The sequence below is a fragment of the Phodopus roborovskii genome, unplaced genomic scaffold (assembly GCF_943737965.1).
Source record: "Phodopus roborovskii unplaced genomic scaffold, PHOROB, whole genome shotgun sequence".
NCBI lineage: Eukaryota > Metazoa > Chordata > Mammalia > Rodentia > Cricetidae > Phodopus > Phodopus roborovskii.
The window spans coordinates 12,992,472-13,011,219 of record NW_026126459.1 but is presented as its reverse complement, the minus strand read 5'-3'; the positions used below and the strand labels follow the sequence as shown (position 1 = coordinate 13,011,219).

Genomic DNA, 18,748 nt, shown 5'->3' with positions numbered 1-18,748 from the left:
GGAAAAGGGCATGAGCTCCAGGTAAGCTTTATTTGTTAGATCACAAACAAAATATCACCACATTGGGTTACTGGAGTGTTTATTTGGGGCGAGGGTAGTGGCAGTGACTGCCCACAGGCAGAAACAAACTGAACCAAGGTCAGTATAAGAAAGCAGGAGCAGCTCAGCTGACTCAGTGGTCCCACATATACAAAGTTCAGTCTTGAGACCAGGAAGCCTCAAGAGACATAAGACTGAAGCATGACTGGATCTGAGGGTCCATAGGGCGAGGTGAAGTGTCTCCCTGTTGTAGGTGCTGTGCATCAATGGGCCATACTCTTCTGTGTCCCACAGACCCTGACACTGGAGAAGTGAGCACCTGCAGCCACTTTCCTCCAGGGCTCTTTTACATGAGGTGCTTTGTTTACCTGTTCAGGTACACAAGGGTAGGGTGACACTGAACACTAAAGTCCAGGACAGTGGCTGCTCCAACCAAGGGATCAGGAAAAGTAAACAAACAAAACAAAACAAAAACAACAACAACAAAAAAACCAAAAACATTTAGGCTAGTCTTGAGGCTTCAGTGGTTTGGGTGCATGAGGTCTTGAAGAACCAATATAGGAGGTTTGGGAGTCCTAAAGCCTGCTCACCTTTTAGGAAGTAGCCAGGAGTGCTCACTTTTGGAGAGCCTGCAGTTCAGGAGGTAAATCACACCCTGTGTAGACACCATTTGTAACACTGTATTCTAGCAGCGCTCCAAAACAGGGATCCTGATGAAAACAAAAGAGCCAAGTGAGTGAAGGCCCAGAGTCTCCTGGTGCCAGGTGCATGTTTGACCTCAGAGGTCACTTCTTGCAACCTGTATCCTTCCCTTCCTCCATTAAGACAATGGCAACCCAGTGTTCTGCAAACTCACTCTGACAAGCACATGAGGGTTTCCCAGAACGATAAGCAATGCTTTGGGTCTTGTGATTGCAACATTAAATCTTTTTGAATTGGACAGGAAACCCAAAAAATAACGGTCATCTTCAAATCTATCTTCATTTGACCGCACCTAAAAAAAGGCATAAAGATGAATACAAATGGTATTTTAAGTTTTTTTTCTTGATACAGAAATGTTAAGAAGCAACATGACCTTTATTTGTGTATAAAAAAAATGAATCAGGGTTGATATCAGCACTATTCTGTCTGCAGACAGGGAGCCCCCAGATGCTAACAGGTTATGGTCTGAGTAGATGGTGCTCATTTTTTAAAAATCTGAGTTTTCTATTAGCAATTAGCATGCAATAGCAATGGGGATATTTTAAAAGACAGTGGTTTGAAAGTTAAGCTATCCTTGTGGGGTGGGGTAAAGACCAGTGCTGGGGCCTTCTTTTGTCATCTGTCTCACTATGCTCGCCAGCTGTCTTTTTTTTTTTTTTTTGTCGCCAGCTGTCTTTCACTATCTTTTTTTTCCACTTTCTGTCTGCCTCTGCTTCCAAGTGCTGGGATCAAAGGCATGCGCCACCACACCAGTCTTTCACTGGCCATGCACTGGCTATTTCTTCCTGTATATTTCTTCCCTGCACTCCTGATCTTTGGGGTTTATTAAACAATGTATCATAGTCACCACTTTTGGAAGCACATGAGTGTGGTAAGAGTCTAGCTTGCAGTACAGGATTTTGTTACACTGTTTCATTTTATGTATCCATTTGAATGTATCTATCACACATTAAATAACCAGCAATTTCAAGCACATGCCAGCTGGCTTCAAACTTAGAACTTACTGTGGAAATGACAATGACCAAATACTCTTGCCCCTGGAACTCCTCAACTGAGCCAACCTTTATGTCAGTCAAATCCACATTTCGCAGAAGGATTTTTATTTTCTCCACCTCAAAACAGAAGATCAAAAATAACGTTGTAAAACTCAAGATATACCTATTAGAGTTAAACCAAATGTTGTTATGGTTTGGGTCGGAAATGTACCCCCTCTCCCCACTTATGCTTTGAACACTTGTTCCACAGCTGGAGGCTTTATTTTGGGAAAGCTGTGCAACTTTTAGAAAGTGGCCCTCAGCTGGCAGAAGTAGTTTTCCGAGGGCTGTTGAAGGGCCTTTCTAGCGCTGCTCCTATTCCTGTGATGTGAACACTGCCACATGTCCTGCTATTCACCATGTCTTCCCCCACCATGATGGACTGAAATTCTCTGAAATTATGAGCCAAAACAAGTCCTTTCCTCCTCCCTTGAGTTGTTTTGTCAGGTAGTCTCAAAGTGACATGGGAATAACACAGAAAATTAGTATGCTAGAAGTGTGGCCATTGCTATGACTAAACCCAACCATGTCATTCTCAGGCCTTTGCAGCTGGTTTGCAGGAGGAATTTAGGAACATTGTGGAGCTGTGGGCTACAGAAGTGCTAGCATGCTGTAAACACAGCTTAATGGATGATTCTGGTGGAGTTTGGAGGAACAGAATGTTAGAGTGTGGACAGTTCCATCTACTAGGGAACAAGAATTCAAAAACAGAAGCCCATGGAGCTATTCTCATTCAAAACACCACAGGTGCCCTAATGCTCTCTTATGTGATGCCTAGGAAGGCACACAGGGGCTGTGTGGCCAGATGCAGAGCTTGGGACGTCATTAGTACATCTCCCCACTATTGGCTATCACACTATGGTCTTGTCACATTGTGACCCACTGCTTTTGTAGCCTAAAGTTAGTGGAGCTCTGATGTGGTTTACAAATCTTTGCTCTAGCATGAGAACTTCAGCTCTTAATGGTGGCTCAACTTCAGTGAAGTGTTTTAGTCTTCAGCATTTCTGTTGTAACCTATTTGTCCTACACTTTAAATTATTCACACCCTTCTTCAGATCATGTGGGGATTTGAGAGGCATGTTCTAAGTTACAGTTGCTTGAACACAGTGACACACACCATTTTCAGACTATACCTCTGCAGCTAGGCACCCTTTATGCCAATGCAAAGGCTCCATGGGGTTGGGGGTGGGATGTTGGAGAATTCAGTTAGCCTTTCTGGCTCCTTCCAGTAGGGTTACACTGGGGCAGTTGCTCCAGTTTTGTGACAAGTGGACATTTGAGTAATGATTTCTCTCCTTTTTTCTTCCCCTCCAAGACAGGATTTCTCTATGTAGTACTGGCTGTTCTGGGACTTGCTTTATAGACCAGGTTGGGCTCAAACTCAGAGATCCACCTGTCTCTGCCTCCTGAGTGCTGGGATTAAAATCATGTGCCTCCACCACTGGCAACCTGGTTTCTTGCTTATCAGCAGATCTGTCATCACTGTGGAGGTTACTTATTTCTCTTGGCAAATAAGTGACACTTTTATACTCTATTCTGGCCTCCTTGGGACAGCAAGTAGTCATGTGGTACACACAGACATGTATGCAAGCAAAATACTTGTACACATTAAAAATCATAAAATAATAATGAAATAATCATTTTAACATAGAGACCCTGAACTAATCTACTATGCTGGACAGCTGTGCCGTAACCAAGATCAGTGTGGAAGGTCTGGAAAGCTGTTCAGCCTAAATCAGTACAATCTTGAGGACCCAGCTGAGCCTCAAGGGCAGGTTGATGCCATGTGGCACAGGGCCAGCCTGATGTCACATGATCTGTTTCCTAAGGATGTCTACTAGTACCCATGAAGGGCTTTAGGTAAAAAGAAGATATGGGCAAGATTGGTGACAACTGAGTGAGGAGACAGACAAGTCTACTCCCACAAAGCAACCATACACTTGCACATTTGGTATTCTGGAAATAATCACAGTCTAATGTGTTAATGCTACTCAACTTTGGGTATGAACAATGGGAGTCTGTGCTCTAGTCTGGATTCTTCCATCAGGCTATAAGTTCAGAGGCAAGCAGGCATGGGGAGCCAAGAGTGTTACTTGAGGGCTAGAAAGATGGTTCAGTTATTAAAAGCTAGGCTCATAAACAAACAAACAAACAAACAAAAACCCAAAAACAAAAAACAAAACAACAAAAACCAATCCAAATAACAAATAAACAAACAAAAACAAGAAAAGAGTTACGTTCCCAGCACCCACAGCTGTCTCTCCCACTTTAAAAAAAAAGAGCTTGAGGTGGGAATTAATGTATTACTGGCTGAGGCTGTGTTATGGCTCTGGAGACACAAAAGAGCCTGGTGGGAAACAGCAGCTTGGGAAGACTCAAATGGCTTGAGGTCTGTAGTGAAAGGCCCCTGAGGATACATAGTTAGTGAATGGTAGCCATACCCACTCAAGATGATAAGCAAGTCTACTGCTGAGAGCTCGTTACCCACTAAGCTGGGCTTGTAGTTCTCTGAGAAGCCATGATTAAAAACAATGAAAATAAAACTCAGCAAGGACACATACCAGAAAAAATAGATGCCACAGACAGAGCAGAGGCAGCTATGAACCAAAGAAACAAGTAAGAAGAAAGTACAACAATCTTTAGAGTGGAAATCAGAGCCTAAACTCACTGTTTTCTAAGATTTCTAGCTCTCAACAAAAGTTTAAAAACATTCAAAGAACTGAAACTGTGACCCACACTCACTCAAGAAAAAAGGCATGAGGGAACCAGGAGTGTTTGCAGGTGTTGGATCTAGCAGAGCCTTCAGGGACATCATTACTAATGTGTCTCAATAACTAAAAGATGCCGCATTAAATTCTAGTAAGGACAGAAATGATAAAGACCCAGCCAAGATTGTAATTACAATTCAAAGTCTGAGCTGATAAATTTACTAAAAGATACCCAACAGCAGAATAAAAGAGTGCAGTTAAGCCAGCCAAGGTGACTCCTGTTTTGTAATCCCAGAGTTTGGGATTCTCAGGCAGGAGGACTGCTATGAGTTCTAGGGAATTTGAACCCATGTACTCATGTTTATGCAGTAAGCACTTTACCCACTGAACAATCTCCCTGGCCTCAAATTATTACTTACATATTTACTTATCTAAGGTATGGGGGCATGCACATGTATGGCATACACATGGAGGTCAAAGAACAATCTGTAGGGACTGGTTCTCTCCTTCCATCATGTTCTACCTGGGAGTGACTCAGGTTGTTATGCTTGGCAGCAAGTGCTTTAACCCGATGAACCATTTATCAAACCCAAAAGGAATGAACACGAACATAAATTGTTCATTCTTGAGGTGGAGAGATGGATTCAGTTGCCACTCTCAACCACCTATAACTCCAGTTCCAAGAGACCTGATGTTCTTTCTCTTCTGGTTTCCTGGTACCAGACATACAAATGGTACACAAACAATAATGAAGACAAAACACTCATACATAAAATAAAAATGAATCTTAAAAAAGTTTGGCCTGGAAAAAAGTCCAGCCAAATATATGAACTTGTTTTTAATGGAATTGCTTTGAGTTTCTTTCCATTTAATTTGATGTTGGCTATTGGTTTGCTGCAAATCCCCTTTATCATGTTTAGGTATGGTCCTTGTATCCCTGATTTCTTTAAGACTTTATCATGAAGGGGTGTAGGATGTCAAAAGTGTGTGGTTTTTTTTTTCTTTCAATTTGTATATATATGGTGGATTACACTGACAGATTTTCATGAACCATCCTTGCATTTCTGGGAGGAAACCTAACTTGATCATGGTGAATGATCTTTTTGATATATTCTTGCATTTGGTTTTCAAGTTTTTTATTAAGTATTTTTGTATCAATGTTCATGAGATAAATTAGTCTATAATTCTCTTTTATGGTTGAGTCTTTGTGTCATTTGGGTAACAGGGTGACTGTGGCTCATAAAATGAATTTGGCAATGTTCCTTCTGTTTCTATTTTGTGGAATAATTTGAGTATTGTTACTAGCTCTTCTTTGAAAGTCTGGTAGAATTTTGTGCTAAAAATGTCTGGCCCATTTCTTTTTGTTTGGGAGACTTTTAATGACTGTTTTTATTTCCTTAGGGCTTATAGGTCTCTTTAAATTGTTTATCTGATCTTGATTTGACTTTGGTAAGTAGTATCTATCAAGAAAACTGTCCATTTCTTTTAGATTTTTCAATTTTGTGGAGTACAGGTTTTTGAAGTATGCCTTAATGATTCTTTGAATTTCCTTGGTATCTGTTGTTATGTCCCCCTTTTCATTTCTGATATTGTTAATCTGGATATTCTCTGTGTCTTTTAGTTAGTTTGGATAAGGGTTTGTTTATCTTGTTGATTTTCTCAAAGAACCAACTCTTCCTTTCATTGATTCTTTGTATTGTTCTCTTTGTTTCTATTTTGTTGATTTCAACCCTGAGTTTATTTCCTGCTGTCAATTCTTCTTGGGTGTGTTTGCTTCTTTTTGTTCTAGAGCTTTCAAGTGTGCTGTTAAATTCTTAGTAAGAGATCGCTTCCATTTCTTTATGAAGGCAACTAATGCTATGAACTGCCTTTTAGCACCACTTTCATTGTGTCCTGTAAGTTTGGATATGTTGTGCATTCATTCCCACTGACTTACTAGGAAGTCATTAGTTTCTTTATTTCTTCCTTTACCCAGTAGTCATTTAGTAGAGATTTTATATGAGTTTCTGTAATGTGGTAGGCTTTCTGTTGTTGAAATCCAGCTTTAATCTGTGGTGGTCTTATAGAATACATGGGGTTATTTCAATTTTCTTACATCTGTTGAAACTTGCTTTGTGGTCAGTTTTGGAGAATGTTTTGTGAGGTGCTGAGAAGGTATATTCTTTTGTGTTTTGGTAAAATGGTCTGTAGATATCCTTTTGGGCCATTTGGTTCATAATGTGTTAGTTCCAGTATTTCTGTTTAGTTTTTGTCTGGATTACCTGTCCATTGGCAAGAGTGGGGTATCGAAGTCTCCCCCTATTAATATATAAGTGAGGTTTGATGTTTGAGACAGGGTTTCTCTATGTAGCTTTGGAGACTGTTCTGGGTCTTGCTCTGTAGATCAGTCTGGCCTTGAACTCACAGAGATTAGCTTGCCTCTGCCTCCCCAGTGCTAGGATTAAAAGGTGTGCACAGCACTGACTGTTATCTTTTGTCTTTTTTTGGGGGGTGGGGAATTGAGTCCATTGATACTGAGAGATATTAATAACCAATGACTGTTAATTTCTGTTATGTTGTTGTTGTTGGTAGTGTGTGTATGTGCTCCTTCTTTTGGTTTTGCTGGTGTGAGATTATTTCCTGTGTTTTCATGGTGTAGTTAATCTCCTTGGGTTGGAGTTTTCCTGTAGGGGTCTGACATAGGTCCTCTACATATATGTTATGGTTGTGTAGCTGGGTGTTCTTGTGGGTGTGCAGGGGCTGTCTCTGCTTCCTTTGCCTGCTTTTGGGTCCCATTTCCTCCTACTGTGTTGCCTCATCCAGCTTTAATATCAGGGAATGTGCCAGGTTTTATTGCAACTTGATATGCCATGTTTGGTTGATATCCCTGGGAGGCCTGCCCTTCTCTGAAGGGAAATGGAGATGTGGATTTTGGGGAGAGGGGAGGACTGGAAGGAGAGAAGGAAGGGGATGTAATATATATAATAGGATGTACTAATATATGAGACAAGAAGAAATGAAAAAGAAAACATATGGACTTGGATTTGAGTCAGCTGCACTGCAGCATCAAGATGAAGATGCTCTTGTTTCCAGAGATCTGTATTTCCAATGGTCACAGACTAACCAAGGAGAAAGATAGCCTAGCATCGACTGGTTATGTACTCCTAATCAAGCTATTGCTGTCTCTATACCACCAGGATTACACACTCACCTCTTCAGAAAAGAGACGTTCTAACACACATCAGCACAGACCATGTGTTCTCACAACTGCCTGTGCAATCAACCTTTTGCTCACTGCTCTAGGGCCCTTAGCCTGAGCTTTGATGGTTTGTATACCATAGGGGCAGGAACTCCTGAAACTTGTGTTTGGTATGGAGGGTACCTCTACCCACAGTACAGCTTCAGAACAGGTAAATAAACAAGGACAGTTTCTGGTTGTCACAACCTGCAGAGAGCTTTATAGGGTCAGCAGTGCTTGCTGCTTTACAATCCTTTGTGGAAAGGTCACCCTCACAAATGCCAACAGTATTCATTATCTTTGAGAAATACAGGCTGAAGGCTGGGGTGGACAGCTTTATCTTTTTTTGAGACAGGGTCCTCCCTCTCTATAGCCCAGATAGTCCTAGAATAGAAATAACCCAGACTAGTCATTAATAACCCTCCTGCCTTAGTCTTCCAAGGATGGTTATTAAAGATATGAACTACACATACAAAGATTTTTTTTTACTGTTATTATTATTATTATTGAGATGGGGTCTCAATATATAGCCCTGGCTGGTCTTGCTCTCAGAGATCCTTCTGTTAATGCCTCCCAAATTCTGGGATTGAAGCTGAAAGATTTTTTTTGTTTTCTCTTTTTCTTCTAAATGATTTTTCAAGACAGGGTTTCTCTGTGTAGCCCTGGCTGTCCCCAAACTCAAACTGCCTGCCTCTGCCTCCAGAGTGATGGACTAATAGTGTGCCCCCACTGTCCTGCTAAAAGTTTTTTCTTTTTCTTTTCTTTTGGTTTCCAAGACAGGGTTTCTCCATATATATGTGCATATAACACACAGAAGCAAACTTTCATACTGAATTTGTGTTGAAGAGATAATATCTTTCATCAGTGATTAAATAAAATGTTCAATTAAAATAATAATTAAAATAAAGACAGGGTTTCTCTGTAGCTTTTGGAGGCTGTCCTCGAACTCACAGAGATCCACTTGCCTCTACCTCCCAAGTGCTGGGATTAAGAGTGTCTGCCACCACCACCCAGCTCTTTCTTTCTTTAAAGGACTTATTCATTTATTTTATATGAATGATTTATTGACTTTATGCCAGAAGAGGGCATCAGATCCCACCACAGATGAATGTGAGCCACCAATGTGGTTGCTGGGAATTGAACTTGGGACCTCTAAAAGAGCAGCAACCAGTGTGCTTTTAACCTCTGAGCCATCACTCCAGCCCTTTCCCCTCTCCCCCCCTCCAAAGCTGTTTCCTTTTTCCTTTTTTCCCCCCGAGACAGGGTTTCTCTGTGTAGCTTTGTAGTCTGTTCTGGAACTTACTTTGTAGACCAGGCTGGCCTCAAACTCATAAATCCACCTGCCTCTGTCTCCCAAGTGCCAGGATTAAAGGTGTATGTCACCATGACCAGCTGAAAGCTTTTTTTTAAAGGGACAAAATACCAAGAAATTCCTCAAGTCCTTATGTAAAAATTTATGACATAATTACCTAAAATGTAAAAATAATCTTCAACACTGGTAGGTGGCTGCTTAATAATGACTATGAGCTGTATGATTTACAAATTTCATATCTTCAGCATCACTAGAACATAGTTCTGCTTCTCTGAACACCTGCTGATGTTCAGAATGAGCTTGTTTCTGCCCTTCAGAAATCAAAGACCAAGGGCCATAGTGGCTATGTATAAGAAGGGCAGAGTCCTGGTGGGCTCACCTGCTTCCGATAGGGTGTGATGACACCGATATCCTTGGAAGAAACTTGGCTGGAGACACTTCGGGCCAAGAGGCAACAGTAGCGCATGACTTGGACAGCCTCAGCTGGGCTGAACCACGATGGGCTTCTCCCTTCACGAGCCTCATTTCCCTGAGATAGTGAGAACATAATTTGCCATTTACCCAGTGATATTTATCAAGGATTAAAGAGCTCAAGAAGGGATTGGGAATACATAGTAAACACAATAGAAAAAAATCTCTACCATCATACAGAATTTATAACCCATCAGACCAGTTATCATTAAATAATGGGAAATTTTTTCCCCAGACAAGGTCTTGCTATGTAACCCTGGCTAGGTTGGAACTGGCTATGTAGAACAGGATGGTCTTGGCCTGAATGCTGGGATTAAAGGAACGTGCCATCACACTTAGCTAACAAAAATGTTTTGAATCAGAATCTCCCTATATAGACCAAGCTGGCCTGGCACTTGCTAGGTAGATCAGGTTGGCCTCAAACTCAGAGATTAATGTGTCTCTACCTCCCAAGTGCTGGGATTAAAGACCTATGACACTATGCCTGGCCTAGAACCACATTACTTGCTATACATGTAAAGAAAAGGAATGCTGTATAAACCTGCCATTTTAAGGGCAGCAATACTGACACATCCCTTTAATTTTAGCACTTGGGAGGCATAAACACACAGATCTCTATGAGTTCAAGGCCAGCCTGGTTTATATAATGATTTACAAGACAGCCAGAGCTATATAGTGAGACCTGTCTCAGAAAAGAAAGAAAGAAGGAGGAAAAGGAAACCCTGGAAGGCAGCTATGCTCACCACTATACCACCAATGCTGGAGGAAATCCTGAAGTTCTACGAGGATAAGCCCTGAGGAATGCTGAAAGACACAGCCAGGCATAGGAGCATAACTGTATGGTCCACTTACACAAGGCCTACAGAGTGGTCACATTCATAGGGAGCTACACCAGAGGCATGCCTATCTAGGATGCTCAACCCTGCCCTAAGCGTGTCATAAACACCTTATTGAGCAATTCTATCTGGTATATCCAAGGCACAGGCAGGCACAAGGATACGGAGTCTGCTGTTCCCAGAGGAAGCCAAGCATTCAGTAAACAAGGGCCAAGCAACACTGAAGCCAATTCACAAAGTGATATAGTTCGTTCTGCTCAAACTGGGTGTGGACCACATATTCTCAGGACCTTGAACTTGGAATATTTAGTATCTGGAAAATACTGAAATGTAACTAAACCACCTGCAGTGACTGCTGACGGTTCTCCACCACCTCTGTATCCTTCAGAACACAAATGGACGTCCTCACAGTAGAAGCAGGAAGCTGTTATTCCGTCAACAGCTTCCAAGTCTGAGTCTATTCTCAGTCTTTCACATGGTCTATCCAGACCAGTGTCTTATCCAGCTGTTCCCCAGTGACCACCTCTCTGTGACACAGCTAGATGCAGTTTGCCTGGCTGTCCCTGCTGACCCTCACAACTGCACAGACTATACAGACAAGCAAGAGTGTCCACCTCTTGTTGCTATATGATCTGCAATTTTGTTTGCTTGATCCAGACCCACCAGTTAAAGTGCCCATAGAAGCCAGGTATGGGGGCTTCTATATGTAATCCCAGCACAAAGAAAACTGAGGGAATAGGATTTTGAGTTCAAGGTTGGCCTGGGTTGGCAAGACTGTCACTCAAACAAACAAACAAACAAACAAACAAACAAGGCAGGGGATATGACTCATTAGGTAGAACACTTGCCAGGCATGCATGGAATTCTTAGTTTGGTCTCCAGCACTAAATAAACCAGGTATGATGGTGCACACCTATAAACCTAGCACTTAGAGGTAGAAATAGTTGGGCCACAAATTTCATCATCCAGAGCTATATGCCAAGTTCAAGAAAAACATGATATACACAAGATCCTGTCTCAAAAAACTTTATGAGTGGCTGGAGAGATGGCTCAGAGATTAAGAGCACTGGTTGCTCTTCCAGAGGTCCTGAATTCAAATCCCAGAAACCACATGGTGGCCCACAACCATCTAGAATGAGATCTGGTGCCCTCTTCTGGCCTGCAGGGATACGTGCAGGCAGAACACTATATCACTGTATAAATAAATCTTAAAAACAAACAAAATTTAAAAGAACAACAAAATACCTGCCCATGAGAAACCTAGTGAGATATTACCCTGGATTAAAAAAGGAGACATTGGTCCACAGGTCCCTCCTCCTCCCTCTCCCAGAGTGTGTTCCCTGACCTCCATACATTACCTTTAGGTTGCCATATACTCCCAAATCTGTATTTCCAACTTGTTTCCCAGTGACTGATAAGCACTTTTCTCTTAAAATCCTCTATATTGGGCCAAACATGGTAGGGCGTATCTTTAATCCCAGCACTCAGATGGTAGAGGCAGATGGATCTCTTAAGTGCTCAGTGCCAGTCTAGTCTACAAAGTGGGTTCAAGGCAGTTGGAGCTACACAGCAGAGGCCAGTGTCAAAAAAGAAAAATCTTCTATATCCGCTGGTATTTTTGGACTGTCTTCCACCAACTTGTACCTTTATAGACAACCATACATGTTCACATGTGTGCATGCACACACATACACACACACATCCCACATACTTTGTGGTACTGAGAACTGATCCCAGGGTCTTATAAACACTGGGCAAGTATTCTACTACTAAGCTGCATATGTAATATATATTTAATACTGGACACTTTTATTTACTCTAACTCTATAGTATGTTTTGTAACATATCAAGTCTAGTGATTCATTTGTCTAGTTTTTTTGACAATATTAAAATTTGAATCTAGGGCTATACTCATTTTCTTTTATAAAATATTTTGAACTATCGTTAAAATGGTTTTCATAAAGAAGCTTGCAGTAATTTTTTTTTTTGTTTTTCAATACAGGGTTTCTCTGTATAACAGTCCTGGCTGTCCTGGAACTTGCTTTGTAACCAGGCTGGCCTCAGAGATCTGCCTACCTCTGTCTCCTGAGTGCTGAGATTAAAGGTGTACGCCACCATGCCTGGTAATTTTTAAAATTAGACTGTATTAAATATATAGGTTAATTAAGAAATAACTGACATCTTTGATGTCTTTGTGCCTTTGTTCCACAGTAACACTAGTTATGCCTCATAAGATTCATCCCTGGGCACTCTAAAGAGATTCCTTCCACTATAACAGCCACAGAAAGTCTATCTTGGTATACTAGAGGCTTCTGTACCCAGACCACAGGAAGGGTATTCCTGGGTAGGAGCAGCCAGCACATTAGGACTAGGCACTGACCAAAAGCCTTAGAAAGGCAGGTCAAGAGCCACCAGCACACATTTCTTCAAATGCACTTCGAACAGATTCAGAGCACCTGTTCTCCTCACAGGGTTAGAGAGAACTGAGGCAGGGACTGTGCATGGGTGCAGCTGTGTATGGGTTCACATACCTATAAGACCAGGCTATGGGAAAGAAGGGGTTTTTGACTCTACCTTCCCTTCTGGGTATGATACTAATTCTGGGAGGGTGAATATAAAATGTGATTTCTAGTTCTGACAATTAATTTCCCAATACAAACAACCTGATTTTAGTGAATACCTGCAATTCATTTTAGCTGATGGGCATCTCAACCCCACTCTGTAAGGTCTTGTAGGAAGGAGACTCTGTCCTTGCCAGTCCCCCTGCCTCTGGACCTGGGGTTGAGGGCTTAGTTGACTGGTTCTTGTGGGTTCTCAGCTTTACTGGTCCTAAGGGCAGGGCAAGCACTGTCAGGATATTAGTCCTTGGTGCCCAGCTCCCATTGGTTCTTCCTGCCTTACTTCTCAGCCCTTCCCCCTCCCCAAGATTTTTATTTTTCATTGTGTGTCTGTATGTATATGGTAGTGTAGGTGCTCATGGAGGCTTAAAGGCATCAGATCTAAAGCTGGAGTTACAAGTGGTTGTACGGCACTCAATATGAGTGTTGGGAATTGAATAGAGGCCTGCAACTCTCTAGCCCATCCTCCCAGACTTCTAATGCACACTTTGAGCTCTTTGATACTAGCCTGTGTTTCCTTTCGGAACTCTGTATTTATCTAATCCAGACACCAAAGGACAGGGACTGCAATATCCACTCTTAAGCTCCTCTTTCTGTATGGAATCTCTGACAGGAGAGGTCAGCAGCAGTCCTTTCTTGCTACCTTACACTTAAGAAATCAGTACCCATCTTCCCCCACCTCAGGCCCACAGGGAATGCTTGGCTAATGTAGCCTAGACAGGAGACACACACATTGGGAATCATACATTATGGTTGTTCTCTGAATGAAGACACCTCCTCCCCCTCTTCCTGTACCACTAGGTGCAAGAACTCAGCAATCAAGGCAGACTTACCCTCACGCCATGGAAGATGAGAGGGAAGCCTTTTCTGGGCAGCTTCTCCCAGCCCAGCAGCGAAGTCACTACTTTGGGATCAGCACAGACCTCAAGCTCCCTATGATAGAACAGGCGAGAGGGCAGTGCCAACAGGGCTGAGTGGGACCTATAGTTCTTCACTAGTTTTGTTACCTGAAGAGAAAAGGTAGACACAGGTCACAAAGAGTCAAAAGCCATAGAGTGTCTGTCCAGGTTTTGTTCCTGCTGTCCTTGCAAGGCAAACTTGAAACCAGTCATCTTACTGTTGACTTCATGGGATAGCCCCTTGCTCCTGACTCTCTCTAATCTATTAGCTTGAAATCTGAGGCCAGGCCAAGTTTCTCAGATGACTGAATCTCAAAGATCCATTTTAATGTCAAGAAGGACCAAAGGCCTCTTTTGTGATTCTCCCAGATCCTGATTGTTGAGTATCTCTTAATGGATGCAGTCATATCTGGACAGTTCTCTGTGAAGCAAGTTTTGCCTTTGATCTGCTGCCTTACAAGCTCAGCCTTTAAATGAAGTGCTACAAAGCTGACTCAGCATTGGGCGGGAGGGGGAAGGAAGAGCTGCTGCTCTAACAGCCCTGGTACATCCTTGGTCCTGGGGATAGCAACAGCATGAGGAAAATACTTTTCCCTCCAACTGCTTGGGAAGCTGGTGCAATATAAGCATCTGTCATTGTTTCTGGCTGTGATAGTCAACTGTTACTGTCAACTTGACTAGATTTGTCATCACCTAGGAGACACACCTCTGGGTGACTCTGTTGAAGATGTTTATAAAGAGGTTTAATAAGGCAGGAGAACTCTGAATGTTGGGGGGGCACCAACTCATGGACTGAAGTTCCATAGTAAATAAAAAAGGAAAACAGAGGAAGCCAGATGAGCACCAGTATTCATTCTGTTTTCTGACTGCAGATACCTCATCTCACCACACCTTCTTTTCCATGTCATATTATCCCCTCAGATATGAGCCAGAACAAATCCGTTTCCCCATGAAATCGAATCGTTCCCAACAGGCATTTTGTCAGAGCAACTAATGTATAGTAATTATATTGGCAAAATTAGTTCTAGGACAATAAACTATATTTCATTTCAAAAAGCAGAATGTGTCCCACTGTGACGATTCACACCAGCTCAGAACAGCAGAGAACAAGGGAAAGAGGAGGAAACCACTTTTTTTTTTCCAAGCAAAGGAACTGCATGTCCCAAAGTGCACAGGAGATGGGTGAGAACCTATCTCCCATGGGCAGTACAGCTTTCAGGCATTCTCTCTGAACCAGCAGATGCCATGTTGCACCTCATCCTATATGCACATGGCCCTCTTCTTCTGGGACAGCAGGCACCTTTCTTAGGAGTGTTCTCCTCAGAGATTCTCCTCAGCCTGAAGACTCACAACATACTTTCCCAGTCTCTGTTCAACACTCACTCCTGGGACTGCCAATGGAGTAAAGGGTCATTTCTCTGAAAACTTTCATGATTGCTACATCTCACCAACACTAGGAATACAAGTTCTGATGGAAATCTGTTCGTATTATAACAGTTTAGTAATAATAAGGCAGTTTAGATAATGACTTTTTTAATTGTAGATTTTTTTCACTACTTAATGATGTCATACAGAGTCCAGATTCCCAAGCTCATTGTGTTTTGTGAACTCCTATGGTTACAAGTTCCAAAGTCCACCCTCAGAATCTGACTGATGGCGTGTGAGCCCAATGTTAGATGCAAAGTGTCCCCCTCAGCACCCAAATGGCAGTTCCACTGGCAATATTCTAAATGAGCTCAGTTCAGGCTGCACTCTCACTGGGTAAACAGATGGACTGCTGCTTAAAACCAGCATGCCTCAGAAACCTTGACAAGTGAATTTCTGTTTGTCAGGAAAAGCCATTACTTCCCTTATCTGTCCCTTATAGCCAACCACCTCCAGAATGGGCATCTAGCTCCTTATTAACTCAAACAAGCCTTCAAGAGATCAAAGCCCCATGCTAGTTGCCAGGCTGTTCCAGCTAACTTGCATACCTCCTGCTGCAACATAACCCCTTATAATTGGCAGGACTCTCCCACTATTTCACTTCTCTCTGCCCAAAGCCAAGAGATAGACTTGGATCTTTAGATAAGTTTTTCCTTCTACTTATAGAGGGGTTTGGTTTGGTGGTTTCACTGAGCTCTTGCTTAAACACAGAAGCTGTGCTCCACCACATGAGCACCTAGGTCAGAAGACCACACAGAACACATCCCTCCAGGTTTCAGAGGCAGGCTATCTCTTCCTTCACACAGAGTTACAAAAGCCATTTCCTATATTTATGGAGTAAGGCAAATTTAACTTCTTTTATTGTCTTGAACCCCCAAACTCTCCACCATCAGTGTTAAAACTCCATGGCAGCCTCTGATCCAAACAGCAGTCCCTATGAGATGGACGAGCAGGTAGAAAGTGCCTTAAATGTTATCTGGGAAGTGGAGGAAGCCACACATGCTGCTGACCAACCTCCCCAGATGTCTGTGGATCACTATGCTTCACATGGTAAGGAGGACAAGGACCAAGTGGATGTTTGTGGAGGTGGGGACACTTCTAGCTTTCTTGTGAAGAGGCTTCTGCTCATGTACTTGTCTCATGGGAAGGGCAGATGGGTGAGAGCAGTATGGCAGCTGCCCTGCTAGTCTGCCCTCAGCACCCCCCCCCTCCACCAGCCAGCACTGCCTGCTTAAAAAAAAAAACCACTCTTTCTCTATTTGTGTGATCAAGCAGAAGAGGTTAGAACTCACCAAAAGAGGGTTGTAGGCACCACAAGCACCAAAGGCATCCTCATCTCTCAAGTATGCTGCTCTGGACATCAACCTCTCCAACATAGACACATTCAACCCATAGGCCATAGCCAGCCTGGATTTGATGACTGGGCCAAGCTGCATAGGGTCTCCAGCAAGGACAATCTATAGCACACACAAGGATGCCTGATTAGTGGTAAGTGGACAGGCACACCGTTCAACCACAGTAGAAGAGCTGTAAGAATCCACAGGCAAGTGTCTCTGAATAGGTTAGGGTTGGGGCTGTGCAGGCAGGGTTCCCTTGCACACTCTGGTTCTGTGGAATGAGGGAAAATGCTGAGGCAATGGTCTAGACAGAGAAGTGGGAAAGGAGAAACTAGATGGGCTTGAGACTTAGATTTCTCCACTAAGAGTTACTACCTGCTTTTATCAGTCCTGGTACATCAGTCAGCTGCCTTTTCCATTTATCTCAACATGGCAAAAGCCTCAGGGAGGCAGCTTGTGTTCTGGAATTTTCTGCCTTGCCTGGCCATGGGAAACTACCCTTGGCCCTTTTCCATGGTACCCTTTGCTGGTAGGCTTCACACACATTAATATCATTCTCTCAGTCTCTTAAGTGATCTAATTAGACCAGCCCTTGTTTGTTCTTTAGTTCCTCCTAGTACTGACTCACAGCCTGGTGACTTGAGGGGAGATGGTGGGAAGCCTGACAAATTCATAAGTGGATGCCAGATGACCTCTGGGGTAGGGGTACTGAAAGAAACATTCTTTAAGATGATAATCTATGTCACTATACAAAGTACCAGAGAGAAGATCAGACAGGGATCTGCCAGGAACACACAGAATTGGAGGAGCTGTGGGTTTGAGTAAGGAACCCCTGACAAATATAATGGTAATGGCAGTCAGATCATAGAATGGCATGAGGCCCTGTCCTCTCCCTTCTGCCATGTGCGGAACATCCACACCAGAAACTTAGCCGTTGACTCTGCCATTGTGTTTCCAGTACCTACAATGGCTCTTAGCTTCTGTTTGCAAGTGAGTAAATAATAACAAGCAAGGACCTTTCTTCCCAGCCACAAAAGACTGATGTTGTGATGAACAAGCATAACTCTGGCCTGCTACATTCTCAGGGTCCTATTGTACTTTCACTTGAAGGCTATGACTGTCATCAAGGGAAAACACTAAGACAGAAACACACACAAGCCAGGCAGTGATTGATGGCACACGCCTTTAATCCCAGCACTCGGGAGGCAGAGGCCAAGTGGATCTCTGCTAGTTCAAGGCCAGCCTGGTCTACAGAGTGAGTTCCAAGACAGGCTTCAAAGCTACAGAGAAAACCTGTCTCAACAAACAAACAAAAAGAAACACACACAAGATACAGGCCTTACCTGACCATTGACGTCTGAAATCAGTCCCAAAGGAATTAGGCATTCTGGCTCACTTGCCTGGCCTGCCTCGTCCACAAATACATGTGTGAAGTATCCAACTCTAGAGCCAAAGATGTCTGAATGTAATTTCATTGTATCATTTAGCAGTTGCTACTGAACACATACTGGCAAAGCTCTGTCCTAGGGTGTTGGGATCATTGTGGGGTTCTCCAGGGAAGGTAAGACCAAGAGGTATGGGTATCACATCACTTAGGGTCAATAGCTGCAGTCCTGCTAGGATATTCACATGAATTCCTATCAGCAGCTGGTATTCTGTAAGCAGATTGTGTATTTGTTTGGAAGGACATCAAGGGTGAAGTTGGGTATGAGGAAAACCTGAGAACCTCCTGGTACCTTAAAGTACTGGCACCTTGTATCACAAAAATCTTCTGCCCTTGCAGTTTCCTGCATTCTCCCAGTCCAGTAGCCTCTTAGCCATGTGTGGCTCTTAAGCTTCTTACAATGGCTAGTCTCAAATACAAAAGCTCTAAGTTTCATATGTAATTAAATGTAGACTGTCTCACTAGTGATTTCATATTGATTATATAATAAAACGATATTGTAGGGTTAGCAAGATGGCTCAGAGTATAAAGGCATGCACCATTAAGCAAGCCTAAGGACCTGAATTTGGTCCCTGGGACATACATTGTTGAAGGAGGGAACCAACTCCCTCAAGGTATCTTCTGACCTTTACATTTGTATCCATATACACACATACAAAATAAAATGTTAAAAATATTAAACTTGGGCTGGAGAGATGGCTCAGTG

General features: G+C 42.7%; 1 protein-coding gene across 1 annotated transcript in view; it reads right to left on the bottom strand.

The window, feature by feature from the left end:
• Positions 1-302: 302 nt before the first annotated feature.
• Positions 303-18,748, bottom strand: part of Mov10l1 (Mov10 like RISC complex RNA helicase 1) — a 62,325-nt gene continuing 43,879 nt past the window's right edge. The window contains exons 18-24 of the mRNA XM_051189112.1: positions 17,942-18,041; positions 16,554-16,718; positions 13,771-13,944; positions 9,392-9,541; positions 1,746-1,853; positions 896-1,033; positions 303-407 (exon numbers count right to left, since the gene is read on the bottom strand). Coding sequence (XP_051045069.1) covers positions 303-407; positions 896-1,033; positions 1,746-1,853; positions 9,392-9,541; positions 13,771-13,944; positions 16,554-16,718; positions 17,942-18,041 — 940 coding nt within the window. The remainder of the gene's footprint in view (positions 408-895; positions 1,034-1,745; positions 1,854-9,391; positions 9,542-13,770; positions 13,945-16,553; positions 16,719-17,941; positions 18,042-18,748) is intronic.